The sequence below is a fragment of the Salvia splendens genome, chromosome 13 (genome assembly GCF_004379255.2).
Source record: "Salvia splendens isolate huo1 chromosome 13, SspV2, whole genome shotgun sequence".
Taxonomy (NCBI): domain Eukaryota; kingdom Viridiplantae; phylum Streptophyta; class Magnoliopsida; order Lamiales; family Lamiaceae; genus Salvia; species Salvia splendens.
The window spans coordinates 28921505-28941685 of record NC_056044.1 but is presented as its reverse complement, the minus strand read 5'-3'; the positions used below and the strand labels follow the sequence as shown (position 1 = coordinate 28941685).

The 20181-nt window shown below is 37.5% G+C and overlaps 4 protein-coding genes across 7 annotated transcripts; 3 read left to right on the top strand and 1 right to left on the bottom strand.

Annotated features, from left to right (window-relative positions):
• Nucleotides 1–43: 43 nt before the first annotated feature.
• On the top strand, nt 44–1291 carry LOC121762868 (peptidyl-prolyl cis-trans isomerase CYP26-2, chloroplastic-like). Its single transcript, XM_042158878.1, has 2 exons — nt 44–903; nt 1076–1291. Exons 1-2 carry the CDS (start codon nt 113–115, stop codon nt 1176–1178), a joined length of 894 nt encoding a protein of 297 aa, XP_042014812.1. The 5' UTR covers nt 44–112; the 3' UTR covers nt 1179–1291.
• Nucleotides 1292–1404: 113 nt separating this feature from the next.
• LOC121762869 lies at nt 1405–3358 on the bottom strand. 2 transcript variants are annotated; one of them, XM_042158880.1, is made up of 3 exons: nt 2657–3358; nt 1835–1988; nt 1405–1531 (listed from the first exon to the last, which is right to left on the bottom strand). In XM_042158880.1, the coding sequence occupies exons 1-2, from the start codon at nt 3081–3083 to the stop codon at nt 1840–1842; spliced, it is 576 nt and encodes a 191-aa protein (XP_042014814.1). In that variant the 5' UTR covers nt 3084–3358; the 3' UTR covers nt 1405–1531; nt 1835–1839. The 2 variants fall into 2 exon arrangements, with proteins under 2 accessions (XP_042014814.1, XP_042014813.1); XM_042158879.1 differs by having other exon boundaries at nt 1445–1988.
• Nucleotides 3359–4788: 1430 nt separating this feature from the next.
• Nucleotides 4789–11160, top strand: LOC121762372. The gene is made up of 14 exons (XM_042158237.1): nt 4789–5372; nt 6568–6658; nt 6804–6888; nt 7102–7186; nt 7560–7629; nt 7971–8040; nt 8589–8634; nt 8731–8977; nt 9064–9269; nt 9384–9458; nt 10149–10218; nt 10328–10408; nt 10661–10740; nt 10823–11160. Exons 1-14 carry the CDS (start codon nt 5257–5259, stop codon nt 10899–10901), a joined length of 1401 nt encoding a protein of 466 aa, XP_042014171.1. The 5' UTR covers nt 4789–5256; the 3' UTR covers nt 10902–11160.
• A 1214-nt stretch (nt 11161–12374) lies between these two features.
• Nucleotides 12375–17589, top strand: LOC121762726 (protein DENND6A-like). Of its 3 annotated transcripts, XR_006042276.1 has the most exons (5): nt 12381–12655; nt 13177–14799; nt 15105–15297; nt 16804–17156; nt 17245–17589. XR_006042276.1 is itself a non-coding variant. In XM_042158698.1 (4 exons), exons 2-4 carry the CDS (start codon nt 13229–13231, stop codon nt 16951–16953), a joined length of 1914 nt encoding a protein of 637 aa, XP_042014632.1. In that variant the 5' UTR covers nt 12381–12655; nt 13177–13228; the 3' UTR covers nt 16954–17589. The 3 variants fall into 3 exon arrangements, 2 of the variants coding, with proteins under 2 accessions (XP_042014633.1, XP_042014632.1); XM_042158698.1 differs by having other exon boundaries at nt 16804–17589; XM_042158699.1 differs by lacking the exons at nt 16804–17156; nt 17245–17589 and having other exon boundaries at nt 12375–12655; nt 15109–15237.
• Nucleotides 17590–20181: the final 2592 nt, after the last annotated feature.

The following is a 20181-nucleotide window of genomic DNA, read 5'->3' as shown; positions in this document are numbered from 1 at the left end:
ACAAAAGTAATAAAGGATAAAATGGGGTGTTTCGCCTTTTCCTATCCACATACATCAATCAACACCCAACAGTAGTATAGTAGTAGCAGATAATCCCACCTCAACAAAAACCATGCATTCTTCCACCGGCCTCTTTTACCTCAATCTCATACAACCAAAATCCCTCCTACCCCTTTCCGCCGCCGCATCTCCTCCCAATCCCAACCCTAATCCCCTTCTCCGCCGCGATCTTCTCTCCTCCACCTTGCTCATACTCGCCGCCAAGCCACTCCGAGCCGAAACCGTCACCAATGCACCTCCAATCTCCACCTGCGCTCCGCCAGCGCCAACCAAGCAGGCATTCCTCGACATCTCCATCGACGGAGAGCCAATTGGCAGGATCGTCATCGGCCTCTACGCGGACGACGTCCCTGCCGGCTCCGCCAGATTCGCGCAGCTCGTCAGCGGCTCGGCCGGTGTCAGCTACCGCAGGAAGGAGTTCGTGAAGATCATGCCCGGCTACGTGCAGCATGGCGGCCTCAGGTCGTACGGTGTGGATGCAGAGATGGCGAGGAAAACCGGAGGGAAGGCGGGGGCGGACGATCTGGTGCGGGAGTGGGAGGAGCAGAGCGGGAGGTGTGCGGGGACGAGAAACGTGGGGAGGAGCGTGGGGATAATCGTGAGGGACCCATCGAAGCCGGCGCCTAAGATGAAGCTGGTGGCAAGAAAGGGGAAGCTGGAGATTGATGAGGAGGAGATGGGGAAGGATCCGAACGGGACGGAATTTGTGATCGCAAGTAAGGACTCGCCGGAGCTGGACGCGGCAGCGCTGGTGGTGGGGAGGGTGGTGGAGGGGATGGATGTGGTGGAGAGGATTCAGGGTGTAAAGACTGTGCAGGAGAATACTAGTTCGCCATACTTCAGGTAACATCACTCCTCTCTCTGCTCTGCCCATGCGCATTTACATTCTCTTAAAATTATAATTTTGTGCTACCAATTACTTAATTTAAGGAAACAAAGAATATAAAATTGAATTATAAATTAAGTATAGCAAACACATGCTTACAAAGTTAAAGTGGTGAATTGATATGCATAGGGTGGCAAAGCTAATAGGGGACAAGAGGGCTGTAGTCGCAGAAAGGGGCTTCAACAGACCTTACTCAAAGGTTGTCGTCACAAATTGTGGACTCATTGGATGACTGCAAAATCCACACCAACTGCTCTATTCATTTTCTGAATGTGGGAGTTATATATTTTTGGGATAATCATAAATGATAATCCAATGCTATCATGCCAACCATTTCCTTCAACAGTCTATGAGCAAACCAAATTAATGACAATACAAGCTAGCTACGAGGTGATGGTGAAAATCTCACCTAAACTAGCACTCTCATTGATCCTGCTTCCTGCTAAACAGAATGCAGGAAACAACAAAGAAAAGGAGTTGTGACCACTTTGAGAAACAATGATGTTAAAAGTGTTAGCAAATCTTGGCTCTCTTATTGTCAGGAGATGTGAATAGTGTCCTCACAGACTCAACTGGATCGTCCACCTGCAGAGTCGGATAATATCACCACCAAATGAAGATGCACCAATAGAAAAAGCAAAAGTACACACACACACACACACGTGCTGTTAGGAGTCATTGCGGGTCAAGTATCTTAAATACTTTCTAAGGTTTTTAGCAGGAAATTAGAAACTAAAACTGGGTTATCCTTGCTCTTGTTAAATAAGTTATCCATTGCCATGCGCATACACATGAACTCTAAGCAGATTTGGCAGTTGAATAGGTTTAGCTTCGATTCAGAAAGGCCAAAAAAAGTCTAATAATGAGTGAGGGTGTAGTTCATTTTACCTCTATCAAACTAGATGAGCGCTGAGCTCCTTGTTTTCTTCCAAAGCTGATAGTGTCTGTAGCCATCCAGGAACAGATTTGCCAGTAGACACGGTCCAGGGGCAAAAGTGCCTGTGCTGTTTGATTGGGTCGAACTCCATTGTTTTATTAAAATCTGCAAGAGTCGGATGAGCAATGAATATGGGACTAGGGTTGCACAAGATTTGGTATCATTGTAAGAGCATCCACAATGGTGGATGTCCCGGCGGACGTCGGACCGCGCGTGCCGGACGTCTGCCATTAGGCAGTATGCATACGGATACGGACGTCCGCTGCTGACACCGGAGTTCCGCGGCTTTCTGGGACGTCCGTTGGGACGTCTGCCATTGCGTTGACACGATGGACGTCCCGGCAGATGTCCCGATTTTTTATTGTTTTTTGTGGATGTCCGTCGGGATGTCCTTGGGGATGTCCGTCATTGTGTAGTGGGATGTCCTTATGACGTGGCAGTGCAGTGGGATGTCCTTATGACGTGGCATGAGGTATTTTTGGGAAGTTCGTCGGGATGTCCGCCGGGACATCCGTCCAATTGTGGATGCCCTGTTATTATGACTGATTAATTTGTTCTGGTATTCATAAGAATGCATCATTTCTCCTATGAACTTTGGATATAATGGAGTATTACATAAGAACAAGCATGCCAACCTTTACAGTGCATCAACAAGCTCCTAAAATAAATACGGGCATATCCAAAACAAAATGTCTAAAATAAAACCACCCAAAAAGCATGATATCCGAAGGAAAAGAACCAAATTCAAAATTTTGAGAGATGAATTAACTTACTTGTACTACAGAGCATAGGTTTCCCGTTTCCAAGACTATCAAAGTAGCTTCTCCGGTAGCTGCCAACTTTTTCGTGGTTTCCAGACATTTGTTCTGTGTGAGGCTCAAGCCCTCCTGTGTTTCTAGTTAAAGTAATATCCTCAGGAGAAACTGCTAAATTGACTCCCTTTACAGTTCCAGCCAAATTCAAATCAGAGCCTTCTGGAACAGGTTCGGGAACCTCTAAAGGTTTGTTTGCAATGCCATTTGTCTCTATGGTTACAAAGGTTTCTTCAGTCCTGGTGGTTTCAGTTTGTTGTACCAATGCTTGATCCTCCACTTGTGATGGCCTCTGAACATCTGAGTGATCGTCATTTCCAGTTTTCATTGGCAACCTTGCTCTCAAGGTCTGGTGAACGATGGATGGGTAAAGATATGGTTGCACCATAGTTTAGCGAAGCAGGTGGAGGATCACCAGCAATTGTGAATCCTGAGGATGTTGAAGCACTGCTACCAGTATCCACAATACTTCCCCTACTTCCAATGCATATTTGATTGTCTGAATAACCTTCTTGTGCACAAGCCCCTTCTAGCACATTCCATCGGGCTCACCACCTACAAGGGTTGATTATGTCAACAAAAAAGTCTGGATTTCAAAGAGATCAATCATATACTGAAGTGGTCGTCTAGTGTCCTTATCTTTTTCACTGCCTATTAATGATAAAGAGGAGCATTAAAATGAGAGAGGATAATCATTATAGCAAAATGATGTTATTTTTTTCAAACAATATTATTATAAATAGAGTGTTGTTAAGCGATGTCGATATATCCAAAATGGTGTGATTTTGTTTTCACATTCTATTTAATTTTACCATATTAATTTCAATTGTGATCAATTATGTGATACTAATTGAGAATAAATAATAAATTGTGATTTTATATTCCAGTTTTAAAAGTCTATGGAGTTGACCTGAAGCACCAAAAGACTCTAATTGATTAATTCATATCCATAAGAAACAACTTCATACTAATGAGACCAATGTTTTAAAAATCGGACCGGCGAAGCTACTGGTTCACGGTTCAACTATTCGGACCGGTTTAATTACTGGTCGGACCGGAATACTGTAGCAAATATATAATTAAATATATATTATATAAATATATCAAATATTATATGCAATAATATATTTCTATATACTCTTATATCATAAAATTATAAAATTTAATGAATGATAATATTAAATTTAATGGATGATAAGTATAATCAAATAAATATATACTTAAAATATTCAAATTTGTATGTAACTAATAGTATATCTATATGATAATATTAAAATTTAGTGATTGATAAAATATTACTCCTATTAAATTTATTAAATAACAAAAATGATTAAATACATATTATAACGTCGCATATTATAATTAACTAATTAATTTATCGAAATATAGTTAATTAATTAGTTTATAAAAGCATGTGATCAAATATAGGTTAAAGTAAACATTGTTGAATATATGAATAATCAAAGTATTACTTCTAGCTTAGCAATGAATGACTGGTTTCCGGCCGAACCGACTGGTTTTACCGATTCAAAACGACCTGAATGTTAATTGGTTTTTAGGTGCAAACCGGACTGGACCAAACACCAGTTTGCGGCCGAACTGGCCCGTCCGATTTTTAAAACACTGAACGAGACAATGAAATACTTAGTCGGTCTACCAAAAAATTGTCTATTTGCTGTTTTTATTACTTTTGGTAATAAATCACACATTCCACTGATTTTATTTCACTTATATTTTATTATAAAATTAATATATAAAAATATATGCATTTTATTGAGTGAAATAAAATAGAAGAAAAATATAGTTAAAAATTTTAATGAGAAAAAAAGTATATTTCAAAAATAAAAAGTAATCATCTTGCATAGAATAGAAAATACTAACTTCTTAAATGAGAACGAGAAAATACTTCATATTCAATTACCCTTTATCTATTTAATTAACACTAAGTATGATTTTTGTTTTAAATTGATGACAAGAAAGAGATTTTTTTTCTGAAATGAAAAATCTAGCAGTCAACACCCAACCCAAAAGATAAAAATGCATTTGAAAATTAAAGTGGTTATGGTTTATGAGAAAATAGAAATTAAGCCAATGAAAATAGAGCGCGTGGGATGGCGGATTAAACCACGTTCGAGCAACTCCACTGGTTTTTAATTCACCTCACTTTCCCTTTGAATCATTATCGAAATTGCCAATTTGTTGACGTTTCGACTTTCGATTATTGAATTGCAACCATCAATGGCAACAAATCTGTTCCACTTAGGTTTTCCCCTCTCCCCAATTTCACCCCCTTTCTGTTTTGATACCAAAAATTAGCCGCCCCTTTTGCTATTTTGTCCGAATTCATATTTTCAGGAAACTCTGTTTTCTCTGAAATATCTGCTGCTTTTGACTGTTTCTGTTGGCGTCGAGATTTTAATGGATAGATAGATAGATAGATACAAATATAGATACAGTTGTTTTTATATTTATATACACACGTATACATATAGCGATATAGACACACTTTGTGCTTGATAAATATCTGAATTCGGCACACTCTGGGCTAGAGAGTGGGAGAGATGACCTGGAGAAGAGTGGGGAAGTCGCTGCAGGGAGTGACAGCGCACACTCTGCTTTTCTTCTTCACGGTGCTGCTTGTTCTTAAGATCGATCACACCGTTTCCTACTCTTGGTGGTATGATTTATTTTCTTTCCCCAATTGTCGATAACCTATTTAATTTGGCTGTCGCACACGTTTTATTTTGGGATAATTTTATATTTTTATGCGCATGTGCTCATTGAGATCTACGTTGTTAATGTTTTAGTTTTAGTTTTTGGGCTTTGTCAAGGAATTGTTGATTATCCGTTTTCTTTATGTGGATAGAGTCTTGGGATGATAGATTTGGCCGACCAAAACTGAGTCAAAGCCTAATGTCTCTTATATCTTCTACTCCTTCAGTTATGCCGTCTGTCGCATTAGGTAGTGTCAAGGAAAAACTCAATGGAGCACTGTAAGATGGACTATGTATGGCTTTTATCATTGTATATCCAGATAAAATCACAGATAGTTAAAATGGAGTGATTGCGTTAGATAAATCAGTTCTATGTTGGTATTGTTACACAAAAATGGCATTTTTAGTTTTACATGCCACCAGGAAAGTCTAGGGTGATAGTTGAAAAATATGACTTTTTGTATTAGATTCTGAGAATAATAGTATTAACCAATATGATAAGAAAAGAAATAGTGTTGAGTAAGAGCAAACATCTTTGGTTTTCATTATTAGTATTAAATCACTGATGATTGGCATTGGAAGTACCAGGGCCCTCTAGCTTTAGACTCAATTCATTTGTTTTAGCATAGAGTAGCATATCGTACGCAAATAGCTGGTGAATCCCCACCACAAAATGGCTGCCATGAGTTTAAGCATAACGTTTGATAATTTGCTTTGATCTTGTCTTATAAGATTAAATCTTGTCCATGATTGAGTGTGTTAATAAACAAATTAGAGGTTGATGGTGATTCCCATAGATGGAAAATGTCTTCTGTGTTTGTTTTGGGGGATGGACAAGTTTTGCGAATCATTGATTTCTGAAAATTTTAATTGTTCGTGGAATTAGTTTTTATCTCTTTAACATGTAAATAAAAACCAAATGGGATACATGTTATTTGTTTTGTTTGCACTTTCTTAAGGGCTGATTTTGTGTGGCTACACATGTCTATGTATATGCTTATTAGAATGTAACTGGAATTCTTCTTTGTCTTTGTTCATTGACCATTGTACAAGCAAGGCTAATAACTAATAAGTAGGTGTAGTTTCCAAAGCAGCTTGTTAGATAATCTCTGTTGGTTGTCCTAGTAATGTAGCCTCATTTATGTATTTCCTATGCAGGGTTATTTTCTTTCCATTGTGGCTATTTCATGCAGTTGTTGCACGAGGAAGATTTTCTCTTCCCGCACCATCTGTTCCTCATGATCGCCATGTATGCCACCTTATGATCATTCAGTTATTTATCAATAATTTATTTTCTCAGTGCATCCGTAGGAAAAATGTAAAATATGCAGCACTGTGCTAGTTTTTTTTACATCTCTTTGTTTTGTAATTGAAAATATATTTGTTTTGAATAGTGGGCCCCATGCCATGCTGTGGTTGCTGTGCCATTGCTAGTTGCTTTCGAACTGCTGCTTTGTATATATCTCGAGAGTGTATATGGTATGAAAGCAAAACTCTTTCATGATTTTTAGCCCTAGTCACTATTTCATGTAGATTCTATGAGTTTCCCTGCTAGAAAACTTTCCTTCTAATCTGCCTCCTGCTTCTTCTTCTCACATGGCAGTGGTAAGATGAGCTAACGGAAGAATAGAATGCATAATTTTTGCAGTTGGTGATTGATAATTTGCTGAAAAATGTTTCTTCACATTGCAGTTAATCATTCTTCTGCTTTGCACCTTAAAATTGTCTTCCTTCCTTTGCTGGCATTCGAGGTTATCATCCTTATTGACAATTTCAGGTACAATGTTTACTCAAATACCCTTTCTCTCAATCTTCTATTCTCTTCAGTATATGTAACAACAATCGCTTACAACAGATTACTGTTTTCAGAGTTTAAGTACATTGGCATGGGAAAATATCACTCCACAAAAAAATTTGTTGGCTTGATAGTGATATCCTTTTTCCATGCTTCAAACTTTGAACTCTAGAAATGAACCAGAAACTACAGAATAAGTGTTCACTAACAGATGATTTACTAAAGTTATTGAGTCCCATGCATAACAATCCTTGTCCAACAAGGTGTGCCTTAGAGAGACTTTTTCTTTCCCGAGCTTTACTCAACTTCATTTATCAACCCTTTCATCATGGTTTATGTTCACGTTTCTTCCCAGAATGTGCAAGGCTTTATTACCAGGAGATGATGAAAGCATGAATGATGAGGCAATATGGGAAACACTTCCTGTAAGTTTCTTCTTAAAACAGAATAGGTGAAGAGTGCCAGATGCTTTTATTCTCAAGAAGTCAAATTATGGCTCTCATTACTATCTTTCTCTTAAGTCTTAAACTCTTATTGCAGTATAATTTAGTTGTGCATTCTTTCACAACTGAACAAATCTTATTCTGTTCTTTGAAGAGCATCCTAAAACTGATCTGAGTTATTGACCATAATTTATAGAACTGTAAAGTTGAGGTTCCTAATAGTATAATTTTCACTTCTTTCATGATATGTATCTTTTGTTTGTCTTTATCTTGTTTTCTAGACATTATAAAGCTACTTATAATGACTGCTTTCATGTCCTCAGCATTTCTGGGTAGCAATATCAATGGTTTTCTTTGTTGCTGCCACATTATTCACTCTCCTGAAGCTATGTCGTAAGTTCATTTCTCTTGACTTCCAGTGACTTTGAGTGTGCATATTTTGATGTTTGTGGTCATGGTTGGGACAAGAACCTTTGTTCTTCAGAAAACAAAAACATTCCATCTCATTCTTGCTAGAACTGGCTTTATGGATGTAAATGCTCTGTCAAGTTCTTGCTTAGGATTTTCTTTTTATTTTGCAAACATGTACAACACTTTCCTTGGATGGTCATGTTTATGATGTGGGACCAAAGGCAATATCAGGGCACTAGTTATTAACTTATTGTTCACGTTTGGTGTTGTTTGACTGGATAACTTGTCAATTATCAGAGAGACCAAAAGGGAGGGAAATTTGTGAGCACTTTTAATTTCTGCAAACAAGCAATTAGTGGACGGACATTGTGAAGTTGAGAGCAGAAATAAGAATATTTAGCTATGCATCTTAATAAGTGGCAAAACCTAATTTTTCCTTGCCTCTTTGTTTGCACGATATGATTTAAATGTTTAAATGGTTGCATGTTTGCTATACTCATTTTGATTCATCTTAAATTCTGACACTGCAGGTGATGTCGGTGCTCTTGGCTGGTGGGACCTGTTCATAAATTACGGGTATAATCCCACTTGAAGAGTTGTTTTACCTCCACAGTTCCGTGCTTATGTAGAGTTGTGCATTTTTAAGATTTGGCTCATCTTATATTTCTATAGGATTGCCGAATGTTTTGCATTTCTTGTTTGCACAAAATGGTCAAATCCAGTAATTCATAGAAACTCGCAAACAAGAGAAGAAGGCTCGTCTTCTAGTGCTATAAGATACCTGGACTGGAATAGCGGTTTGGTGGTATCATCTGATGATCATTTGCAGGATAGAATTTGTGGCCTGCAAGACATCGGTGGTCACTTAATGAAAATTCCAGTTATTGTTTTTCAAGTCCTCCTCTGTATGAAGCTGGAGGTACTCATCTTGGCTCGTTTAGGTTCTTTAACTGAATTACTGAATAATTCTCAATTTATTTACTAATTGACTTCATTTCCAATCAGGGAACTCCACCAGGTGCTAAGAACATTCCTCTTCCAGTTGTCTTCTCACCCATCTTTCTGTTGCAAGGAGTTGCTGTCTTGTTTGCCATATTCAGATTAGTAGAGAAAGTTGTTTTCTTGTTACAAAGTGAGGCTGCTGGAGGAAGATATCTTATATACTCTTCAAGAATTCGTGACCTGTTTGGTTTCCTGCATCATGGCTCCAGGTGATGTTTAAAACCATGGTTTTGCACAGTAGGTTCTGTTGTGATAACAAGCATTGAACAAGTTCGTGGAGATGTTTCTTAAACTGACAATTTTTTTTATATTTTTTCTCTCAGGCTGCTTGGGTGGTGGTCCATTGATGAAACAAGCAGAGAAGAGCAGGCCCGCCTATTCCACGATGGGGCCTCAGGGTAACACTTGTCTTATGTTTTAAATTAAATGGATTATATGCTCATCTGTAAAGTGCCAAGCACTCAGCTTTCATACTTATGTATCCTTTTATGTTTTGCTCTTACAAGGAAGTCTTAAAAAGCGATAATTGGCTGGTGCCCCCTATAAAGACAAAAATAGAAACTGAGATGTTGTCAAATAAAATTCTCAGATCATGCAGAGTATTGTACCTGCAAAATTGAAATAAATTCATAGAAAAACTCTGAAGCCTGAGTAAAGCTTTTGGAGTATGTTGGAACTATGTCTGACAAAGGATATATCTGCAGCCAACAAAAGACTAATTCAGTTTTACAGAAAATAAAATAGTATGGGAAACTCGTTTTGTCGTGCATTGCTAGATATAATGGCCATGATATTATGATATCATATAACCATGCAAGAAATTGACCTTTTGACCTAGTTATAGTAATTAGGATTGGCTACTGTCCTGGTTTTGTCTCTCCTGCTATGATTTTCTTATGATGATAATTCCATGGCTATTCGTCTTTGCTTCTTTTCTTCCTATCTTGTACACTCAACTTTATCTGTGATCTGATCGGCCTTTTAAGATTCTATCTGCAAGTTAATGGAATAAGGGGTCTAGAACCAAATCTTAACCTATGCAAGTTTAGGAATGATAACATACTGATATTTAAAGTAATGAATGACAGATACAACACTTTCTCTGGTTATCCACCTGAAATAGTGAAGAAAATGCCGAAGAGGGACCTTGCCGAGGAGGTGAATTCATCTACATAATTGCATTCTCGTCTTTTCCTTAGCACCCTCACTACCACTTTAATTATAGGTTCTACATTTTTCCCTTTTTTACTTGGTTGTCTTGTTATAGGTTTGGAGACTTCAAGCAGCACTTGGTGAGCAAACAGAAATTACGAAATTCAGCCAGCAGGAGTATGAGAGACTTCAACATGTAACTGTCTCAATTTTGTGTTTCGCTGTGATGCTTAATTCATATGCCTTAACGTTTGGAATCAGTGTCTGATGTACGGTTATTTAGTAACCTATAAATTAATTTCCAAAGCTGATGAATGTGCAACATCCTAATTAATTAGCACCACGGACAAGGATTTTGCACATATGTCTGTACACTCATGAATGTGTTTGTGCTTACCATAAAATACCCCTTTTAGCAAACTAAATGCCTTGTTGCAATATCATCCAGGAAAAAATTCTGTGTAGAGTTTGCTTCGAGGGAGAGATTTGCATTGTGCTCCTTCCTTGCAGGCATCGCATTTTGTGCAGGTACCACATATGATTTCCTTAGTTATGTGATTTGGGTAGCTCGTCTTTGAATGTGATACTAACATTTGTTGACGTGTTGCAGCTCCTGCTCCGACAAATGTAGGAAATGCCCAATTTGCCGAGTGTCTATAGAGGAGCGCTTGCCTGTATATGATGTATAGCCTAGGTTGATTTCCCACCTCGCCTCATCTTCCGGGACTCTTCATTTTTAACGGTAGATACCTAGATGGATGAAGTAAAGGTAGGTTTCTTCCAAAATACAACAACAATATGAGGTTGGTTAATTGTTATTGCTAGACTTCAACAACTAACTGGAGTTAGAGATCAACTGTTTCTGTGCTTTGCTTTTTGCCTGTATATACTTACAAGCTGTTCAAAGTTGGGGTAAATGTGTAATATAATGTTGCTCCTTTTGTTTTAGTGTTTGTGCTCATTTTATTCCTGCCAAAAAAGTTGGTTTTATTATTCACGAGTAGTTCAAAGTTCTGTTATTGGATGGTTTTTTTCTTGTATGTATTTTTACTTATCTTGAGGTGCACAAATTGTGGCTTAGTTATCATATTCAGTCCCTTCAGTAAAATTGGTTCTTATTTGTTAGTATTCTCTATTTAATTGCAAATAGTTCTTAGTAGTATTTTTTTTGGCAATCAAAGACAAAACCGTCAAAACAATTCGATTTGGGTTGGCTAAATTTTATGGTTTGAATTTATGAGTTGCGATTAGTTGCAAAAATAATTTGATATTTAAAAGTCGCAACAAAGTGTGACAATCTTTTAAATATTTTGCAAATTTGGTACGAGATAAAATTTATGCAAAAATAAAATTACTAATAAATACTTTACTTTCAGCTTAAAATAGCAAAAACCATCAGCTTCTTTTTAGTGGATTTTGCAGTCTACCATTAATTTTTAAAGGATTTATCTACATTCCAATTGATTATTGATTAACCTGATAATCATATCGTCTGATTCGCCTCATCTAAAATTGAAAAATTATATTAGCATTCAATAATAAGAGTCACATTTCATTTTTGTCATAAGGTAAGTATCTATTACATACCACTAATTCACTTTAGTCATATTTTATTACACTCACTTTTTCAATTTATTATTTTTTACATTTCTTAAAATCCGTATTCCTGCGACTCCTATTATGGAAAGAAGGGAGTATAAAAATATAACTACTTTAGGCAGCAATGCCTCATCTAAAATGGAAAAATTATATAAAAATATAACTACTTTAGGCACCACTTTATAAGGTGCATACTTTTTTTTGTTTACATATGGCCAATATTAATTGTGGATAAGTTGTGCCAAATTAACAGTACTATCTATTTTTTCGAATAATAGTCATATTTTTTTTGGTTAGACTGTTAGAATTAGTTTTTTTACTAATAAAGTGAGTTTTTTTATTTACTCTAAAATTCGTATCATTTATTTTTGTGGAAGTAGTATAACTCACATGGATTATGATGGAAAGTGCATGATATAAGATCAATATGGAAATAACTTCCGACATATTGGATAAATAAGGTGTAGTAGTACTAGTATTTCTTTAATAATTCTGATTTATGCGTAAATATTTATTCACTCAATCTAAAAGGAATGTCTGAAAAATTACCGAGAACGACAAGATTGCACAGGCCAAAATCCAAAAAAAAAACGCAGCGGTAAATAAGCTCGAATTGGTGTCCATGTCAAGTGCTGACAATCAAAGCGCGCTTTCACAAACGCACAGAAGCGGCGGGCGACACTCTTTTTTCTCAATCAGCGCGAATAGTCTCAACCCACATTTTTCTTTGTTCTATTTAGCAAATCCCAAAACAAGAAGTCTGTTTTTCTCTTCGAATTTTTCTCCTTTTGTCAGATCCGAGCTGCTTATGCAATTTTAGCTTCTGGGTTTCTGCACAGTTCAGGTAATAGTTATGGAAATGAAGGAACCCCTTTTATTGAAAAGTAAACACATTTCCTGATTTTATCTAAATCCAACAGATGTTGGGTTTATGTTTCTCGATTTTACAATGATGTTGTGGGAAAGGCGAAATTTTACTTGGGAGCAAATAATGAATTCCAACTATAGTAACCTACAGATAGCTTTGTATATTAATCAATGGGTATGTTTAACAATAAATTTCTGTTTGAATACAATACTAATAAAAACTTGGATGGATTTTATGTCAGTGAGGTGACGCTAATGTCAGCAAACATTGAATGTTTTTGCAGCTATTCTTTATCCAAAAGTGAGGATTTTGTAACTTAGCTTGTATAGTTTGTAGATAGTAGTGATACTTGTTAGTGCTATGCATATATATAGTAGGATGTATCCATGAATTTCACTTGTGCTCATAACCATGCCCGGTTAACTAACTTTGGCAACAGATTTGGTGCTGTCTCGCTTATGGCTGACCTCTGTTGCATTCTTTTACTGTGTGGATAGGGTATGTGGAGATTATATGATCGGTGTCTATTGATTTTTGAGTGATATTGAGATGAGCCGGTCGCCATCATTTTCTCTGAAGTTGGAGCCTGCACTAGAAGTTGATGAAAGATCTTTGCAGCAATGGGTGGCTGCATTTTGCATCATCAGGTTTGATCTTGAGCAGGGTCAGCTGATTGAAGAGTGTTATCCTCCTGGCTGTCTTACCCAAAGTGAGGAGCTTGAAGTCTCTTTTAATTCATTTCCGGATTCAGTTTCACAGCATCATAATCGCTCAAGCATCCATGATTGTATATTCTTTTTCCGCACAAAAAGAGAGAGAAACCTTCAAGCTTCGAGTGTGGCATCAACGGAGATCGTTGAAGTAGTGGATAACAAATTATCTCCCCTGAAGCCAATAGGTAAAAGTCACATCAGCTATAACTCCCGATTCTTGTATGGCTTTGTGTTTAATAGGCAGAGGCATGACGAGAGACTAAAGCGTGGAGGCGAGCAAAAATCTGTGGTTATTCTTTCATACAGTCCATACACGAGTGTGTTTAGACCTTTATTACAAATTTTGGGGCCATTGTACTTTGACATTGGAAGCAAGGCACTTAATTACATTGCTGCTTATGTATCAAAGTGGCCTACACCCGTGCCGGGTCAACAGATGGAGCTTCCTATTGGGAATGCATCACTAAAAGTGAATCTGCCACCTTCTCATTGTTTGCCATCAAATAGTGGACTTTTCGAAGACTCTGCTTCCTCACTTGCTCCTCTTCTCCCCTCGAATCTATCAGTTCCTCAGGGCCTATTTCATGACTCAGATCTTTTTGGTACATTTCGTGGACTCTTATTGCAACTTTGGAAGCTGTGGGAACTCCTGCTTTTGGGGGAACCCATCTTGATAATAGCACCAACACCTCCGCAATGTTCTGAAGCTGTTTCTGGTCTAGTTAGTTTGGTTGCCCCACTTCTTTTAAGTGTTGATTTCAGACCTTACTTTACTATTCACGACCCGGAGTTTGCCAGTTTGAACTCTCTTCCTCAGGGTTCCTCTTTTCCTCCAATGATTCTAGGCGTGACAAACCTTTTCTTCTTAAAGGCACTTCGTAATATGCCTCACATTATTTCAGTTGGAAATCCCGCTTCAAATTCTATCCGCCATCCTTTTGGTTCTAAGACTGCTGCAGGAACTCCGCCTGGTCAAAATGTTGCTTTAAAGAGATTTACTCCTGCAAACTTCTTGAATGCTGTGAAGTTGAAGAGAGATGGTCCTCTGTGTCTAATGACAGAGCATAAAGAAGCTGTATGGACGAATTATGCTGGACTGACAAAGCCGGATACATCTATCCTGAATAGACTTATTGATGCAGGACTGTCTCCCAGGGTTGAGGAGTCGATGTCGGTTGTCAACAATGATATACTACGTCGCCATTTTTTGGAGTTGACGACTAACTTCTTGGCTCCTTTTGGTCCATATTTTAGACCAACTACACCTTCTGAAACATCGTCTCCATTTTCCGATCCCCCTCCTCTACCCACATTCAATGCTGAGGAGTTCCTAGAGAGTTTGTCTGCAAGAGGTCCAGGAAAGTTTTTGTTGAAGCGGATGAAGTCAAATTGGCTGGATCTCTACAGGTATTGCTTAGTTCTTCACTCAAATCACTTGTTTAATTAATGCCTTTTCTCTTGCCAACGTGCACATCAGTCCATTTACTGTTTTGAAATCATCTAACATCTATAAGAAAGTGTAAGCGATCAAAATCTGAACTCCAGAACTGTTTCTTTTGTCCTATCTAGTAGGGTTTGCTTCAAGTTGCATTGATTTTATATGCTATAATGCTAATTGAATATTCCAGGTTATTGTGTGACCGAACTTAGGTTGCTATGACTATTTTGTTGATATATCGTGAAGATAATGATATGTTTGAATATCAACGCAGGCAGTTTCTGAAGGGATACAACTTTCTCCCATGGTTCCGAAGAAAACGTGCTGTTGCTGAGCAAGAACAATATAAATTGTGGAGGCAAGCTAGAGTGAAGACCAATATACACCAGTTGATAAGTAGAATGTCAGAATTGGAAATTGTTGATTCCTTCAATGCAATTGAGAGGCACCTTCACGGAGAAATGCAGGCAAGTTCTCTAAAATTAGTAAGAGTGATTTTTATTATAAAAAATATTTATGCAGTAATTCATGACAATTTTGGTTTTGGTGAAATGCATGTTGCATGATTAAGAAATTCAACATTTACTGAAATTCATTAAACAATACTCCCTCCATCCCTTTGTAGTAGAGACATTTCTTTTCGGCACGAGATTTAAGAAATTGTGTTAAAAGTGAGTTAAATGAAGGGAGAATAAAGTAGGAAAAGAAAAGATAGAGAGATGAAGAGAAAATAAAGTATGACTGTATGAGAGAGTAAAGTAAGAGAGAAGAAAAGTTGGTACTTTTTGCCAAAATAGGAAATGACGCAGCTACAGTGGGACGACCAAAAAAGGAATACGACTCAGCTACAGAGGGACGGAGGGAGTATATCGTACTTTTCTATTTGCTATTCTACACAGCTCTATTTAATGAAGATTATGCATAAGAAAATTGTGGACCAAGGGATAAAATTCACTATGAATTGCTCCTTGCTTCTCCTTGTTGTTCTGTTGAATCAACTTTGTTTATGCGGAGAAGATCCAGTGTTATGGTTTGACCTCTTATCTAATATCCATTCATTTATGTTTACATAATGGACTCGATTGCTTCTGCTCAAACAATTGCAAGAAAGTGCTGATAATCAAAGAGGGCTTTAACTACCTCAAAATGCTTCTATTTATGTATTTGTATGAGATGTACAAGATAATGAGGATCTTAGCACTAACATGCTTTTTCCTCTTCCTGCATTGGATAATGTTACTCCTTCCGTCCCTTATAATTTGTCACCATTTGACCCGGCACGGGTTTTAAGAAATGTAATAGAAAGTGGGTTGAAAAAGTTAGTGGCATGTGGTCCTACTTTTATATATTAGTTTTATAATAAAATGTGAGGGAGAATGAGTTAGTGGAATATGGGGTCCACTATAAAAAATGGTAAAAGTGAAAGGTGACAAATTTTTAGGGACGGACGAAAATGGAAATAAGTGACAAATTTTCAGGGAAGGAGGGAGTATGTGTTTATGTGGATTCAATGGACTTTCCTAGCAACTCGGACATAATGGATGCCAAGTGGTTTCTAGTGTAAACTTCCCTAAACATTATATCCTGTAATAACATGTGAAAATTAGGTGTAGTGTAACATGACCTTAACATGTGAAAATTAGGTGTAGAGGATAACAAAAATTCAGGTACTTAACATACTTAGATAGTTAAATCCTTCTTGATTTGCAAGTCAGATGTTGCAAGATTAATCAGTTCAACAACTTCTCTCTCACTTTGAAGAGTATATATATATTTATTTGTAAGTGATAACAACCTATGGGTTAATACTTACTAGCCTGATGGTTTCTCAATGAGGAAGCCCAGATTGCATCTTGTATCATGCTTCGCTTCTGCTTTTATCTTAACAACGCAAGTTTTTCTGTTATCAGTGACAGTTGTTTGTATATTATCAGTCCATGTGTTTCCATTAACTAAAATTTTCTCCATGGCAGTATGGAAGAGTAAATGAAGATTCTGAAGCAGTCTGTAACAAGTTAAAGAAAGATCTGAAAATAGTGTTCGATATGCTGCCAAAAGACATACAACAGCTTCTGATTATGAACCCAGATAGAGCATCTCTTCTACAAGAAATCCATGAGTAGTATGGGCTATCCGAATATACTCATCCATCAGACAGTGTTTTGTTCTCCGCATCTTCCAGATGACACAAAAATCCTTACTCCGAAGTTTCTCAACGCCACTTCATCTGTGCTTGAGGCAGTCTTCTTGCAGAACGTTGGAAATGGCGTTCACAAATCTACCACACTCTGTTACTGGTATTTGCCAAATTATTGAATCTCCTTAGGTAAGTATCTTCTAAAACTAGTCCCTTTTCTCAAAGCACCAGTTTTTGGATACCTCTCATTGTTTGATTCCTTTATGGAATTTTCTAGATGAGACTGAGGCAAAAACCTCAAGAAAGACAGTTCAAGTCTTCAAGACAACACATTTCTGAAATCTGGTTTCAACAGGTTAGATGGTGATAGAAAGAACGTTGTGAATTCGGATGTCTGATTATTCTCACTAGTCTTTATTAGGTCACAGGCATGTAAATACGAGGTCTGTGATATAAGTGAAGTAAGCTGCAAATTCAATGAGAGTAGCACTCAGGGGAAATATCTATATTACCTGCATGTTAATCCCATCAATTGTGATATGAAAACTTGTTGCCTTTAACATCATCACTCATTTTTATACTATGCAAAGGGAAACTATAAAACGTTTGAGGTTGTTCTTTATAGCTACGAGTATGCTCTAGACAAGTGCATTTATGATTGGTACATTCCCTTTTCTTCACTATTTTAACTCGAAGGCTTGAGGCTATTGGCAATTGTATCATATGCGAAAAGGCAACAGAAGATCAACTGATCAAGTGTTTTGTATGGTATGGTTAAGAGACTTGTAAGATAGGAATAGAACTGCAAAGCAGATCTATAGTTTGTTCGATGTTAGAAATAGATTAGAAATTGCTCTTACTTTCCAAGCTTGCATGATCTCATCATCGTATCTAGAGCCTATCAAGAAATCCTCTATTTCTAGTTTATTTTCTTGTCTTGTATATGTGTATGCTGTTTGGTTATGGTATTAGTCTTCCAACAAATTGCTGTTAGTGATAGTTTTAGTAGTAGTTTTTACTCTTTCGTCTATGCCCTCCTCGTATCACGTACACACGAATCAATACTATGCGATGTGTAGAATTAGCATGATGTAGCGCTTGGGAATCGATGGTTCTCAGCCATTGATTGAACATGATGATATCTGAAATGGCTGTGGAAATCTGAAGTTGAATGGAGAAAGTAAGGTTTAATATTGTTAGAGTTGGTTCGTGTTTAATTTCTCATTTCCATGAATGAAATATGACTTGTATTTTCTTACAACTTTTGATATGAAGTGAGTTTATTGAGCTTTGACAGCTTAGATAGAGTTGAAGTCGACTTGGATTTCCATATTTAAGCAGGCTAACGAAATGTGTTTTCTCTATTTTAATTGCCTGATTTATTATTATGGAGAAATATTTTATTGGTGTCTTGTGTTTCTTCATACTTTCCAATAATAGATAAAAAAGAAAACATTGTCTTGAGAAATTATTGTAAATTTGTAACCAAAGGTTTAATTGAGCTTAGGATATATTCTTGAATTTTAAATTTTGATACGGCTTGACTAGTGTTGAAATTTCTTTCTTTAAAAGAAACGTTGAAATTTAAAGAACTCAGATTTCAGGGTTCTTTTGATATTTATGTAGATTAAAATATAGAATTAGTACTTTATTTTATTCCGAATCATTAAAATATTTCAAACATCGCTTGATTGAAAGCGACGCACACAATTACAAATAACGAAATATGACTTCAATTGAGGGCTAAAATTATTTATTATATTTATTCCAGGTAGCGTTAGTGAGAGAATATTTCTTGTGTATATATAACTCCAAATTCCATCCCAGTCATACAACGTGTTGCTATCAAAATTTCAAAATCGAAATATGCAATTCACCAGTAACATACTATAATAGTGGCTGAGAACAGAATGTTAAGCAATTTAACCAAACAAGATTAATAAACCAATAATTGTTAAGTAGTCGATATGACATTAACGTACACTATTTAGGCAGCGTGCATTAACTACAATTAGAGCGACGCTTTTGTTAACTTAGGCAAATTACAAAAAACCAAAATGTATTCATCTCTCACTAATCAGCCCACTAATAATACACACCACAATTATCTTACCTCTTTCTCTTTGTTATAGTGGAAGTGACCTTAGAGGCTGGGCAGACGTCAACCCCTATACCTGGTCTTACGATTTTGCGGAGACCTATGTATTTGGTAAAAAGTCACCAAGGCTTGGCCTCGTGACCCCATTGGTGCAGATACGAATCAAGTATTTAACAAAAATACTTGACTTCTATCTTTTCTATATCAGAAGAGATTATCTATTACATTTGGTGCTACATTTCCTGTTACACACATTATAAAGTCATTTTATAATATGTACAGTAAGAAATGTAACACCAAATGTAGTAGCTATCATTTTAAAAGAAATTGGAGAGTAAAATCAGGATATATATGAAAGTAGAAATGCAATGATTTTGTAATGACTAAATGCTCATTTTGGTCCTTAACATATTGTGATTTTTTTATTTTGGTCCAAAACATTATCTTTTGAATTATTCGGTCTCTCACAAATAAAAACGGATCACATTTGGTCCATTTTGGACGCTTCTGTCAAATTTGACGGAAACCCTAAACCCAAACCTCCCTCACCACCTCCGCCACAACGTCCACCTTCCATCACCCCTCAGCCTCACCCACCGTCGTCACCGTCTCATCCCTCAGCCTCACCCCCTCCTTACATCATCTCCCTCACCACCTCCGTCACGGCGTCCACCTTCCTCACCTCGCTCAACTCAGCAATCAATCCCCCGTAGCAGTCGCAATCGGGGACGCATCCTGCCCTCCCCATCCCTTTCAACACCTCCACCGCTTTCCCAAATTGACCGATTTTTGAAAGAGTCAGAAATAGGTAATTGCAGGTGCCGCAATCAGGGGTGTATCCGATCAATTTGATCTTCGGAAAAATTAGCGACGACGCCTTCCGGTGTTGCCGCAGCCACGATTTGAGAGGAGGAGGTGGAAGTGCGGCGGGGGAGGCAGCCGTAGCGGAGGGTGCCTGGACGACGGCGAGGGGAGGTGGTTGATGGAGGGGTCGAGGGTAAGGGAGAGGGAGAGGAGGTGAGACGAGGACTTGACGGTGAGCAGCAGCGGCAGAACACCGGGAGTCGGAAGCCGGCATGTCCGAGGAGAAATGAGGGTGCCGCGAAATCGATTATG